Raw genomic sequence first — 13,677 nt, 5'->3', positions numbered from 1 at the left:
AAGTCAGTCCTTTCAGGACAGGTCCAGCGTCCTGGTTGCAGCCATTAGGACAGCTCTGACCCTATGCAGTCATCGGAAAACTGCTCGCCGCCTAACAAAAGCGTAACACAGACTCCGAGAGTCTTTTTGTTGGCAAAGTGTTGCGGTCACAGACGTTACCCTCGTCTCTTACCGCAACCATTTCCGTTGATCCTAAATGGGTTGTACGGCAAGACATGCAGAATAAGCTTGCCTCCCTTATGGAAGACTATTCTGCCGATTAGTCCGTTGAGCCTAGCCGTTTATCTCATCGAGATCCTGGCTTTCAGCCAACCTAACGTTCCTTTGTGCGTCCTGTTGACGTTGGCGTAGCTAAGTCACGTCAGTCAGGTTGTTTAGAACCACACTCGATGCGGTCTCGTGTGGATTTTCAGCCATATTTGGACGTTAGGCCACTTGCTGATGCTCCTGTTGACGTTCAGGACGTTCGCTAACAATCGGAGTTGACTTGTTTTGACGCTGTGCGTCAACCTCCGCATTCTAGAGTTGTTTTGACTGCTCAGTCTAGGCGGTCAAAGCAGTCTCGAGTGGACGCTGTGCGTCCTCACGCACCTGTTGTTGTTGACAGTTCACAGACTGTCAAGCAGTTACATGACGTTGCGTCCTGGTCTCTCGCACCTGTTGTTGTTGACAGTTCACAGACTGTCAAGCAGTTACATGACGTTGCGTCCTGGTCCGCTACTAATGCACCAGTGCGTGTGGACTCTGCTTGTAAAGCATTGCCACCGCGGTAGGTCTCTCCCTTGCTTGAGACTCAGCTATTATCGGACAAGGTTCCTTTAGATGAGGAAGTTGCTGTTCCCCCTCCTACTGATATTCCCTTGAGGACTCTGTCAGACGGAGAGGAGCCTAAAGCTGCTTAGCCCTCTATGGACTTTGATTAAATCATGCTGATTTTTAAGGATCTTTGTCCGGATCTTTTTGTAACTGCTGCTCCTCGTTCGCCTAAACGTCAGAGCTTACACTAGGCCTAGCTACTTCGAAGCCGTTGTTTTATAAGCTAGTGCTCTCTCGCTCTCCTAGAGAGCTTTACATTTGCTAGGCGACTGGTTTATCACCAGGAGGAGTTTGGGGGATACAGCCTTTGCTTTCCCTTCTTTTAAACTGGCTTATAGAGCGAGAGTCTGATATGACACGAGAGAAGTTCTCGGCTTGGGAGTTCCTGCCTCTGCCCAGATAGACTTCCCAAATCTCGTAGACTCTCCCTGGCGCCTGGCCAGGAGACGCTCCAAGATTTTACAGGTCAACTTCACAGCTGTTTTCGAGCCTTTGAAGTTTTGCTGTACAATTATGTCATGCATAAACAAGGCTTTCAGGGATGGCTCCAATGATCTGACAGCCACGTTCTCTGCAGGGACAAGTCCCTCAGGGATGGCTCCATGATTTGGCAGCCATGTTCACTGCAGGAGTACGTAAGAGGCAAGTGCGCTCAATGTGTTCATTGTCAAGACAAACTTCACGATGAAGTCTACCAGGCTGTCTTGACAGCATTTATGGAAGGCGACTGGATGGTCTCTCTCGACCTTCAGGAGGCATACTTCCACATTCCTATACACCCGGATTCCCAACCGTTTCTGAGGTTTGTTTACAGGAATGTGGGGTACCAGTTTCGAGCTATTGGAGATCAGAGCCTCCCTGTACTTGGACGACTGGCTTCTCAGAGCCTCTTCCAGTCATCGCTGTCTGAAGGATCTCAATTGGACTCTAGATCTGGCCAAGGAATTGGGACTCCTAGTCAATTTGGAAAAGTCACAGCTGGTCCCATCCCAAACTATTCTGTATTTAGGGATGGAAATTCACAGTCAAGTTTTTCGGGCTTTTCCGTCGGCCCCCAGAATAGATCAAGCCCTGCTCTCCATCCAGAAGATGCTGAAGAAAGAACGCTGCTCAGTCAGGCTGTGGATGAGTCTGGTAGGGACGCTGTCATCCCTGGAGCAATTTGTCTCGCTAGGAAGGCTACACCTCCGTCCTCTTCAATTCCATCTGGCTTTTCACTGGAAAAAGGACAAGACGCTAGAGGCGGTCTCGATCCCGATTTCCGAAAAGATAAAGTCTTGTCTGACTTGGTGGAAGGACAATATCAGCCTACGAGAGGGTCTTCCCCTGGCAGTTCAGATACCCAACCACGTTCTCTTCTCGGACGCATCGGACTTGGGCTGGGGCGCGACGCTGGACGGTCGGGAATGCTCAGGTCTGTGGAACTCGAGTCAGAGGAGCATGCATATCAACAGCAAGGAGCTTTTGGCGGTTCATCTGGCCTTGATAAGCTTCGAGAATCTCCTTCGAGGCAAGGTGGTGGAGGTAAACTCGGACAACACCACGGCCTTGGCGTACATTTACAAACAGGGAGGTACCCACTCACTGACTTTGTACGAGGTCGCAAGGGACCTGCTCATCTGGTCAAAAGATCGAGGCATCTCCCTAGTAACGAGGTTCATCCAGGGCGACTTGAACGTCCTAGCAGATTGTCTCAGTCGGAAAGGTCAAGTAATTCCAATCGAATGGACCCTCCACAAGGATGTGTGCAAGAGACTTTGGGCGACTTGGGGTCAACCCACCATAGATCTCTTTGCAACCTCGCTGACCAAGAGGCTTCCAATCTATTGCTCTCCAGTCCCGGACCCAGCAGCAATACATATAGATGCCTTCCTCCTAGATTGGTCACATCTGGATCTTTACGCATTCCCACCATTCAAGATTGTCAACAAGGTACTGCAGAAGTTCGCCTCTCACGAGGGGACAAGGTTGACGTTAGTTGCTCCCCTCTGGCCCGCGAGAGAATGGTTCACCGAGGTACTTCGATGGTTAGTAGACGTTCCCAGAAGTCTTCCTCTAAGAGTAGACCTTCTACGTCAGCCACACGTAAAGAAGGTACACCAAAGCCTCCATGCTCTTCGTCTGACTGCCTTCAGACTATCGAAAGACTCTCGAGAGCTAGAGGCTTTTCGAAGGAGGCAGCCAGTGCGATTGCTAGAGCAAGGAGAGCTTCTACCATTAGAGTCTACCAATCGAAGTGGGAAGTCTTCCGAGACTGGTGCAAGTCAGTTTCTGTATCCTCGACCAGTACCTCTGTAGCCCAAATAGCTGATTTTCTCTTATACCTGAGAAAAGGACGATCCCTTTCAGCTCCCACTATCAAGGGTTACAGAAGCATGTTGGCATCGGTCTTCCGGCATAGAGGCTTAGATCTTTCCAACAATAAAGATCTGCAAGACCTCCTTAAGTCTTTCGAGACCACTAAGGAGCGTCGTTTGGCTACTCCTGGGTGGAATTTAGACGTGGTCCTAAGATTCCTCATGTCAGACAGGTTTGAGCCTTTACAGTCAGCCTCCCTGAAAGATCTCACTCTTAAGACTCTTTTCCTGGTATGCTTAGCCTCAGCTAAAAGAGTCAGTGAGATTCATGCCTTCAGCAAGAACATCGGATTTTCGTCAGAAAAAGCCACTTGTTCTCTGCAACTTGGTTTTCTAGCCAAAAATGAGCTACCTTCTCGTCCTTGGCCTAAATCTTTCGATATTCCCAGCTTATCGGAGATCGTAGGCAATGAACTAGAAAGAGTCTTATGCCCTGTTAGAGCTCTTAAGTTCTACTTAGCTCGTACTAAACCTTTACGAGGCCAATCTGAAGCGTTATGGTGTTCGGTTAAGAAACCATCCTTGCCTATGTCAAAGAATGCTTTGTCATGTTTTATCAGATTGTTAATACGAGAAGCTCATTCACACTGGAGTGAGGAAGACCGATCTTTGCTTAAGGTTAAGACGCACGAGGTTAGAGCTGTAGCAACTTCCTTGGCCTTTAAGCAAAATAGATCTCTGCAAAGTATCATGGACGCAGCCTATTGGAGAAGCAAGTCAGTGTTCGCGTCATGTTACTTAAAAGATGTCCAGTCTCTTTACGAGAACTGCTACACACTGGGACCATTCGTAGCAGCGAGTGCAGTAGTGGGTGAGGGCTCAACCACTACAATTCCCTAATTCCATACCCTTTTAATCTGTCTCTTGAAATGTTTTAATGTTTTTATGGGTTGTCCGGAAGGCTAAGAAGCCTTTCGCATCCTGGTTGATTTGGCGGGTGGTCAAAGTCATTTCTTGAGAGCGCCCAGATTAGGGGTTTGATGAGGTCCTGTTGTATGGGTTGCAGCCCTTGATACTTCAGCTCCTGGGGGTCTGTCAGCATCCTAAGAGGATCGCGGGGCTCCGTAAGGAAGACGTACTTACAAGGCAGAGTAATCGTCTAAGTCGACTTCCTTACCAGGTACCTATTTATTTTGGTTTTGTTATATTGATAACTGTCAAAATGAAATAAAAAACTCTTAGCTTATACGATGTAAACATATTTAACTGGTCTCTACCCACCACCCTGGGTGTGAATCAGCTATTATATATTCACAGGCTAAGTTAAATATTTAAAAATGATGTTTTAATTATAAAATAAATTTTTGAATATACTTACCCGGTGAATATATAAATTAAACGACCCTCCCTTCCTCCCCAATAGAGACGCAGTGGGATGAGAAGAAATTGAGTCTTTGTTTTACATCGAGAGAGTGGTATCTGGCCGACAGTTGGCGCTGGTGGGCACACCCGCAACCTGTATAGCGATCGCTGGCGAGTTTTTACTGTTTTTTGTCTGTCGAGCAACAGAGTTGCAGCTATTATATATTCACCGGGTAAGTATATTCAAAAATTTATTTTATAATTAAAATATCATTTTTAATTAAATTTTTTTTAACTTTCTATGCAGTACTTTACTGTATTAATATTGAAGATTTTTATTAGAATTTTGATGTACGAGCTATTCAGATGGTTAAATAGTCAATAAATATAGTAGAAGTAGACTATATTTGAACACCGATGGTATTTATTGGAATAGTGAAATATCTGGAGCAATTTCTTGTTGAATTGGGACATACAGTACTGTATATACTTAGTTTCAGCATTATAATAAAATATATTATTGTATATCTTATGGGTGGTATTATGAGTAAATTTTATAGGTTATTTGTATATAAAGTTACAGTATATTTGTAGCCTTTACTTCACTTCCTAAGATTACTCATGAAAATAGAAATATATTGTTTATATGGTGATAGTGAATTAACTAGACTAGTATCATTTGTGGCAAATGAAATGTTATACCACAGTATGTACATCATGATTGCAATTTATCTTTTTATTGTTCTCACATTTCAGGTTTTTGGTATTAGTGCATTTGCTACAACTACCAGCTTTAGCACCGATTTTTCATTCCTTATACTGTGCCCAGACAAAAAGGACAACATAACTGTTAGGGAAACCATTACCTATCCATTTCAGTAAGTAGGTTTTATCATGTAACGATTAACACTGCAGATGATCTAAAAATTATATTTCTTCTAAATCATATTAATATGTAAGGTGTACAGTACATGACTGACTGGATGTTGTAGTTGATTTGTATAAAAAATGTACAAATTAGCAGCACCACGAAAGATCTTGCAATCCTTTGAGTTTAGTGCCTGCAACGTGCATCACAGGGCAAACAATAGATAACTAAAGCTTTTTGCAATATGCTTTCAGTTACTACTTTGTGTCCTTTTACTTTACATCTGTTCTAGTTTCATTTTTCCTCCTTTGCTTCATTCTTTTCAAACATTACCTTTTTTCCAAACTAACACTAATCCTTTACTGTGCATGATTTACAGAATTCTTGTCAAGCCTTAGGCTTTGGTCACACAAGCAATTTGTCGGGTGTTAGAAGAATGGAGTGTTAGCTCGACTTTCGGAAATAAAATGGTCTGGCACCACCATTAAACTAGCATTATTATGGTAACAAGTTGAGGAGACTATTTAGTATTTTATTATCATTACTATTGAAGACTTAATAATTCTGGATTCAGTAGTTAAAATCGTCATTGTGTTATGTTAAATAAACCTTTATTCCTACGCGGATGCACACTTCTGAGTCATTTATATGGGTTACTTCTAGTTTAGTTTTCTACAACCAGACAACTTGAAAAGACATTGGCAAATTACGTCTTGCTATGTTGCTAGGCAACTACTGCGCATGACACGCTACGTTTGTCTCAAGCGCTTACTCTCGACGCTTCTGGCTGGGAAGGAAGCCGGACGTACCTTCCTTCTCTTCTGTGATCAGTCCTCATCTCATTGTTATATATAGTACTCGATTGTTTTACGATAGGAATATATATCTCCCCCCACATATTGATATAGCATCAAGTATAAAGATACTCAACAGATTGTGTAGCAAACCAAGCTCTTTCACAGGACAAGAAACATTTTGTCTAAAATAGTGTTTGGTATGCAAGTCTAGAATGAGAGGTAAATTGACTAGCCCTTCTACCCCTTCTTTCTTCCCCTTCCTTGGGGTGCAGTAGTAGTCCCGTTATTTGCTGTATTGGCTGCTAGAGGTAAGGAAGCCACGTGACCAAGCAAATTTTTTTTTTTTTTTTAGAAGTATATTTTGTTTACCAGTTCCTCCCTCATCCTCATTGAGGAGTTGGAGGATGGCCTAATATATGCAGCCCATTTTTCATATTGATCACATATTCTGACAACATATCCTCCATATGGATATAAGTTTTCCCTGACTGTCTATTAGTTCCTGGTAGTGGCTTAGCCTAACACCTGGGGAATCATCATGACCAGGCTGTTAGGAAGTTGACATGTCGCATTACTTTTGTTCCAGTACAGAACCAAAGTTCCTCGACATGTCCCTGTGTAGTAAATCAGCCAGCTATGTTATAGGGACTTCCTCCCTCCTAAGGATTAGTCTTCTATCAAAGGACAAAGTTCTTCGTGTTTCTGTAGGAACAAATTTTTAAAAAAATACTCTGTAGGTTTCCTAATTATAAAAACTTGAGTCACTTAAATAAATTATACTTGCCACCACAACCACTTCGCAAGTCCTAGGCTGAAGGGCAAAGTGAGTGCTCAGTGGCCTGTCGGGTGGTTGATGATAGTTTGCCGAGGCATTTTCCTGGGTGAGAAAGGGCTTTGAGATATCTTGGATGAAAGGCATTGGTACATCATCTTGGGCAATGTAAGTGTGCTGAGGAATCTCCCTGAATGATGAATTTGTGCTAAGGAATCTTCATGAAAGGATGAAAGTGTGTTGAGGTATCTTCTTGGGCAATGAAAGTGTGTTGAGGCATCGTCAAGAGCAATGAAAGTGTACTGAGCCATCTTCCTGTGCAATGAAAGTGTACCGAGCCATCTTTCTGTGCAATGAAAGTGTACTGAGCCATCTTCTTGTGCAATGTAAGTGTACCGAGCCATCTTCCTGTGCAATGAAAGTGCTCTAAGACATCTTTCTGGGCAATAGAGTATTCTGAGGCATCATCCTATAGTGATGAAAGGGTACTGAGGCATCTTGGTCGAAAGTGTATTGAGGCATCTTGCTTACTGAAAGGGTACTGAGGCATATTCCTAGGTGATGAAAGTGCATTGAGGCATCTCAAGCAAAAGAAAGTGCATTAACATCTTCCAAAATAAAGCTCTCGAGCAATAAATGGGAATGGGAACTTGACTGGTGCTAGGTTGTGGTTCCTCAAGCTTGAAATGGTTGGAGACTTGTCCTTCTCCCAGATGATATTCAAGTCTACTGCTACTCTTTTGCGGTGCTGGTCCTCAATCCACACAACTAAGGCCTTCTCTATCTTGACTATGGCTTTCTCTCTCATCATTGCGCCATACTTAGGATGACTTTGCACTCACTGGAGAACGATGCTGGGTTGCCTTCTTATCAGGATGAGTTTGCACTCATGGGAGCACGATGCTGGGTCGCCCTGTTATCAGTATACTGAGCTTTATACTTTTTTCGCTAAAAAGTATACTTTTCTACTTACAAATTCATAAGATAACCCTTCTACACATTTGAATACCTCAACCTTTAGCGCCAAGGTCATAGCCTTCCTGTGCTGCTTAGCGGTACCTAAAGAGGAGGAAGAAGATCTGTATGGGCCATTGGAAAAGCTGTACTGAATTAGTACACAAGACAAAAGTATGGCAATGGTTACTGGGTGAATGGGACAATCATACTAAGACAGAGGGAGCATGGCAGTCAGTGTACTGCAATGGAAGAAAAAAGATGGGGGAGCTAGAATGTCTCAATAGTGGGGACACTGTTGTAAGTGACTGCAAAAAAAATGAATTTTTATTAAATATTGCAGATCCCCCTAGTTAATAAACAAAGCTGTGAACTCCAGATACTCGAATACTGAGGTATGACTGTAGTACTTATAGATATACCCTTCAGTAGCGTAATAGTACTTTGTTTGTATAATACTGTACATACAATACACAACTGTAATGCAATATACTGTACTCCACTATAATAATGTAAAGCAGTATAATACAATTTTATGTAGATCTTGCAATATTAATATTACTCTCATTCAAGAGACTGTCCAGGATAAGTATAGTATGTGTAGAGTTTATAGAGTCTAAAGTACAGTAAAACACTTGGTGTTCAATTTAAGGTAATGCAAGTACAGTATGTTATATAGTCCTCTAGTAAAGACATGATAACAGAGTAATGATGATAATACAGTACTGTATTGACAAAACTGTACAGTAATGAAAAAACTAACATCTCCAGTATAACTACGACTAACACATGCAGGTTTACCTAGATGCTGACTGTGTTTTACTGAATTAAGTTATTACCAATGAAAATAATTAGAGGAAAAGCTTTCATTTCCTGCTCCAACCCACTCTTGCCTGCACCTGCCAAATTCCTGCCTATTTGGATGTAGCTTAAAATATTGTGTATTATTGAGAATCTGAGTAAGCAGAATACCACCTGGTGAAGTTGCTAACTCTCATCTTGGTATCTCTAGGAAGTGAGCAGAAAGAGACATAATATTAAGGAAGTGAAAGATACGGGAGTATAAAGAGTAGGTGGGTAAATGAAAAAAAAAAAAAATAAGGGAGGGTTAAACAGCAGCTGAGACAGATGCAAACATAAATTGAAAGTATTACTATAGAATAGCTTCCTTATTTTTCAAATTCCTCTATAGTATTAGTCGTGTGTGTTAGAGAAATAGTTTAGGCCAACTCGGACAATCCTACGATTGTGTAATTTCAGTTGGTTTTGAATTATTTAATTTACCTGGGTGAGCAAGGAGATGACATGATGTGGATGAATATTTTGAGGCAATTCTGAAATTGGCAAAGATCAGCTGAAGCCTCTGAGCTGTGTACAGCACTACAGGCAGCCGGAAACCCATGCAGTTACTTGTAGGGACCCAATACAAATTCATATATGCCTGTGTAAAGTTTCCACCACAATCTTATTTTTTTGGTCAAAGGGGCTTAGGCTGTGTGTCTGGTGCTTTAGGTGGCAACAAGTGTAGGTTGATTATAATTTACATAGGTTTTTAGCGAAACAAACTAATTTTTTTCTCTTTGCATCCAAAATGTTTGAATTGATTTCCATTTTTTATCAGAAAATTCTGAATTGAATTATATTTTTCAGGGTAGATTCATTACGACCCAAGTACGATATCTGTGGCGGAAAAAACGAGGATCTGATAATGTTAGGAGACTTCTCATCTGATTCAAGATTTTTTGTGGCTGTTGGAGTGTTGGCCTTCTTGTATATTATTGCTGCATTGATACTCTATTGCCTTTTCTACACACTGTATGAAAATAATCCTTTAGCTCCACTTGCAGTAAGTATCTAAATACAAAATACAGTAGTACTGTTAGTACAGTATTGCCAAAAGATGAAAAAAACTATGTGTTTAATAGATCCTCATTACTGATGGGCAGTTAACCCTTTTACCCCCAGGCTATTTGGAAATTTCCAACCCTTAACCCCCAGGGGGTTATTTTTTTCCCAGCACATTTTGCAGTATATTTTTTTTTAAATTGCTCTAACAGCCTTAATTTTTGTCATAGAGAGGTCAGGTTGGTCTCATTCTCTTGGAAAATGCCTGAATTTTTTTCAAAAAATTATCAAAAATATGAAAATAAAAAAATTTTATAGCATTTTTTTGCAAGGACGTACCGGTACGTCCACGGGGGTAAAGGGATGGCTTTTGTGAAACGTACCAGTACGTCCTTTGGGGGTAAAAGGGTTAAGGGCTAAAGGCTGACTGAGGCTTAAATCCTACAGGTTAGGGAATGTATCATAAGCCATAGGATAAGAATTGGATAAGATGTTTCACAGAAATGGGAATTTTAATTAATTTTTGGTGATTGATAATCTTTTTTCCCATAAACATTCTTGGTAAAATTGGTGCTTTCATGAATAGATTCGTTCTTTAGGCTGGTAATACTGTACTAGGTTTTTGTTTTATTTATATAAAATAAATTATTTCTATGAATCTAACTAAAATTTATATGCTATTAGTTCTTTTAATGATAGGGCATGACAAAAATCTCCCTGATGCTATGATAACCTGGTCTTCCCCGGTAACAGAAGATGCCAGCATCGCCACCAAACACTTCCAATATCTTGTGTGAATCATAAGCTCTTTATCGTGTAGCTGTGTGAATCATAAGCTCTTTATCGTGTAGCTGTGTGAATCATAAGCTCTTTACCGTGTAGCTGTGTGAATCATAAGCTCTTTACCGTGTAGCTGTGTGAATCATAAGCTCTTTACCGTGTAGCTGTGGGAATCATAAGCTCTTTATCGTGTAGCTGTGTGAATCATAAGCTCTTTATCGTGTAGCTGTGTGAATCATAAGCTCTTTATCGTGTAGCTGTGTGAATCATAAGCTCTTTATCGTGTAGCCTGCTCAATTTTCTTAGTTTCTAAATCTCGGACAGCTTGATTATTTATCTTTTAATTTGTTGATTATTTACCCTTACTCTATTTTGTTGTATTACCCCCTTATGTTATAGTAATCTCTGTTATATCTGCACTTCCCTTATCTGCTTATGCTTATACAGTAACTAGTATTTTTTTTTTTTTTTTATCACCATCGCCAGTTTTCTGTTGCTTGAGTTTTAAGGCGTGTGACTCGGCCCCATTAAAACAATGTTATTTTGGGGTTACTTCAAACTCACTGCTATTTTGTTTCTAGACCAATTTTTTTTTCATTTTAAAACTATTTAAAGATTATTTTGTTCATTAAAAGTTGTACAACAGAAAGGTTTTTAGCAATTATTTTTTCATCTATTATTTTATCATTATAAAATTCACTCTCAAATGTGACTAATCTGCATATGGAAGTTTTTCGGTTTTAAGTAAATGACAGATTTTAGGGCTTAAAATTCCCGATCTTTTCCTGTTTGAATGACACAAATCAGTCAACATTGATTAAAAGGTAGTAGCAGTTTTTTGCCGAAAATGTTATGATAATTGGCTTCAAAGTTTTTTTGTGAGATCGATTGTATAGATTTTACTATGTACAAGTATAGGTCTTTAGAAGTAATTTTCCTTTCCATTAGGTATCATAAGTACATAATCTACATATTTCAAGATTATTTACCTAGATTAGTTTTCTTTTATTAAAGTTTTTGTGGTAATGGCTAAAAATAATGGCTCCCACATATTAATGGTAATGTTTGGTGACTGTGCTGGTGTCTGTTGTTTCCAGAGTTGACTGGGTTATTGTACTATTAAGGGGAAATTTCCACTTTTTAATTTGTTTTCCAAGGGCTGACTTACAAAGAACTTATAGCGTGAGAATTTCAGGCAAGTACGTATTAAAATAATAGTTAAATTTATGAAGATTTTGTTTTTTGTTTGTATATCTTGCCTAGAAGGTTTTGGGCACTAAGTGGCAGTTACTAATTACTTCAAGATACAAAAACGAAGGAAAATAAGAGTATTTAGATTAATGACAAATTACTTTATTATAAAGAGTTTACAAAAGTTAACAGTAAAGTTTATTATTTTTAACTTCAATTCAAAAATTGTGTTATCATTAGTATCATGACACTAATCAGTTCATAGTTCAGTTAAAAATACTAGAATTAAAATTAAGATACAACAACTTGTTAATAATTTTTTTTCCTTTAACTTTTTTTATTAGATTAAGCTTCTGTAATTGTTTAAATGAAATGAAATTTAAATATAGTTTCATATTGCCTCCCTCTCAAAGGTTTTGTTTTATATTGACATATACCCTAAAGATTAGAATTTCCTGTTTTCTTTTCCTTTCAGTAGACCTGGGCTTCTAGTACAGCATTGAGATAATCTAGCGGTTAATGGCAATAAGCTTGGCTTGGGTATGCCAGAGCCTTTTTGGCTTTTCAGTCTTCAAATCAAACCTAAACCCCTATTGCTTGACATCACGTGCCAGTGGGGATTAGTGTGGACGTGTACAGTATATGAATATTAGGGGTTTAAAAATAATTAATGTTATTGAAATTTCATTCATTTGTACGAAACTCCCTATGCCCACACACTGATGGAGGGGTGTCAGTTAAAGAAAGAGATAGGAAATGTAAAGCCTTAAACTAATGAACTTGTCTAGTAATTAACTCTCCTTCTGTCATAGTATCAAATAAATATATAACTCGAGCCTCCAGATTGAGAACCAAATAAAACAGTACTATTAAATTATACACTTATAAATTACCCAACACCGTATATTTTAAAAAGAATGTAATTAATGCTATAACTTGATTAGATTTACACAAAATTAAATTCTCATTTAAACTACATCTCCAACATCCACCACAATAACCAAATCTCAACAATCCTGATAATAAAACCATGTTTTTCCAAAATAATGCATAGCAAAAACCAACTTGGTATACCATTGAGCTTGCTGCTAAGACTTTAAAAAGAAATTCTTACAGAAATTAAGAGATTTAGCTGCACTTCTAAAATCCTTTAGGATTTTAATTTGATTTGTATTGTCTGTGAGCCTCTGACTAAAATTTTAACAAATTACAGCATTTTTGGAAAAAGAAGGATCCTAAATCCACAAGACAGTTAGGAACTTTTCCCCTATGTTTGGTCTTGTCTAAATAACACTTAAATCCTCCACAGAGCATTAAAATCTATTCTCTTACACATCACCAACTTTCTTTTCCAAAGAGGTCACAGCCCTCTAGTCACTACAATGCAAGAAGTTTATCATTCAGTTCCTATTTAGTGTTATAACCTTATCTCACTTGAAGCAATCAATTGTCTAACCTTGTTCATGAATAGTTCATTCTTTTTAACCAATTGTGGGTGTAAACAAAAGAAAATATTTAAATATAGGATAATTAAGTGGAATACTGCATGCTTGAAGTTCTCTCCTTTGTATTGGCCCTCATAGAAAAGAATTTTACAGCTCATCAGGATGTTGCCCAATTTGTTTAAATAGGAATGAATAGATCAGGTTTCGATCCCGTTAACCTACAGCTAAGTAGATAGCCCCAAGAATTACAATATTGTAGGAATATTGGGCACCACCCCTTGTTTTGGTTCTGGGAAAGGAGACCTAACAAGCTATAGAATTTATGGTGAATATTTATTTATGAACTTAAGCTATTGAATTTATGATGAATATTTATGTATGAACTTAAGCTATTGAATTTATGGTGAATATTTATGTATGAACTTATTTACTGTGCTTTAAAAAACTAAGAGCTATTTTATATTAATGCTGAGGAGCCTTTTATTATAATAACCTAAATCTCAAAAATCTATCTGGACGAAGGTTATACATAGATACTGTATATCCAGCT

At 39.2% G+C, this 13,677-nt stretch overlaps 1 protein-coding gene across 4 annotated transcripts in view; it reads left to right on the top strand.

Annotated features, from left to right (window-relative positions):
* Window positions 1-13,677, top strand: part of LOC137619588 (synaptophysin-like) — a 46,541-nt gene that overhangs the window by 28,136 nt on the left and 4,728 nt on the right. For all 4 annotated transcript variants that reach the window (XM_068349758.1, XM_068349756.1, XM_068349759.1 and 1 more), the window contains 2 exons: window positions 5,232-5,353; window positions 9,517-9,712. In XM_068349758.1, the coding sequence (XP_068205859.1) occupies window positions 5,232-5,353; window positions 9,517-9,712 (318 nt within the window). The remainder of the gene's footprint in view (window positions 1-5,231; window positions 5,354-9,516; window positions 9,713-13,677) is intronic.

Source organism: Palaemon carinicauda, chromosome 26 (genome assembly GCF_036898095.1).
Source record: "Palaemon carinicauda isolate YSFRI2023 chromosome 26, ASM3689809v2, whole genome shotgun sequence".
Lineage (NCBI taxonomy): Eukaryota > Metazoa > Arthropoda > Malacostraca > Decapoda > Palaemonidae > Palaemon > Palaemon carinicauda.
This window is presented reverse-complemented; position numbering and strand designations above follow the sequence as displayed.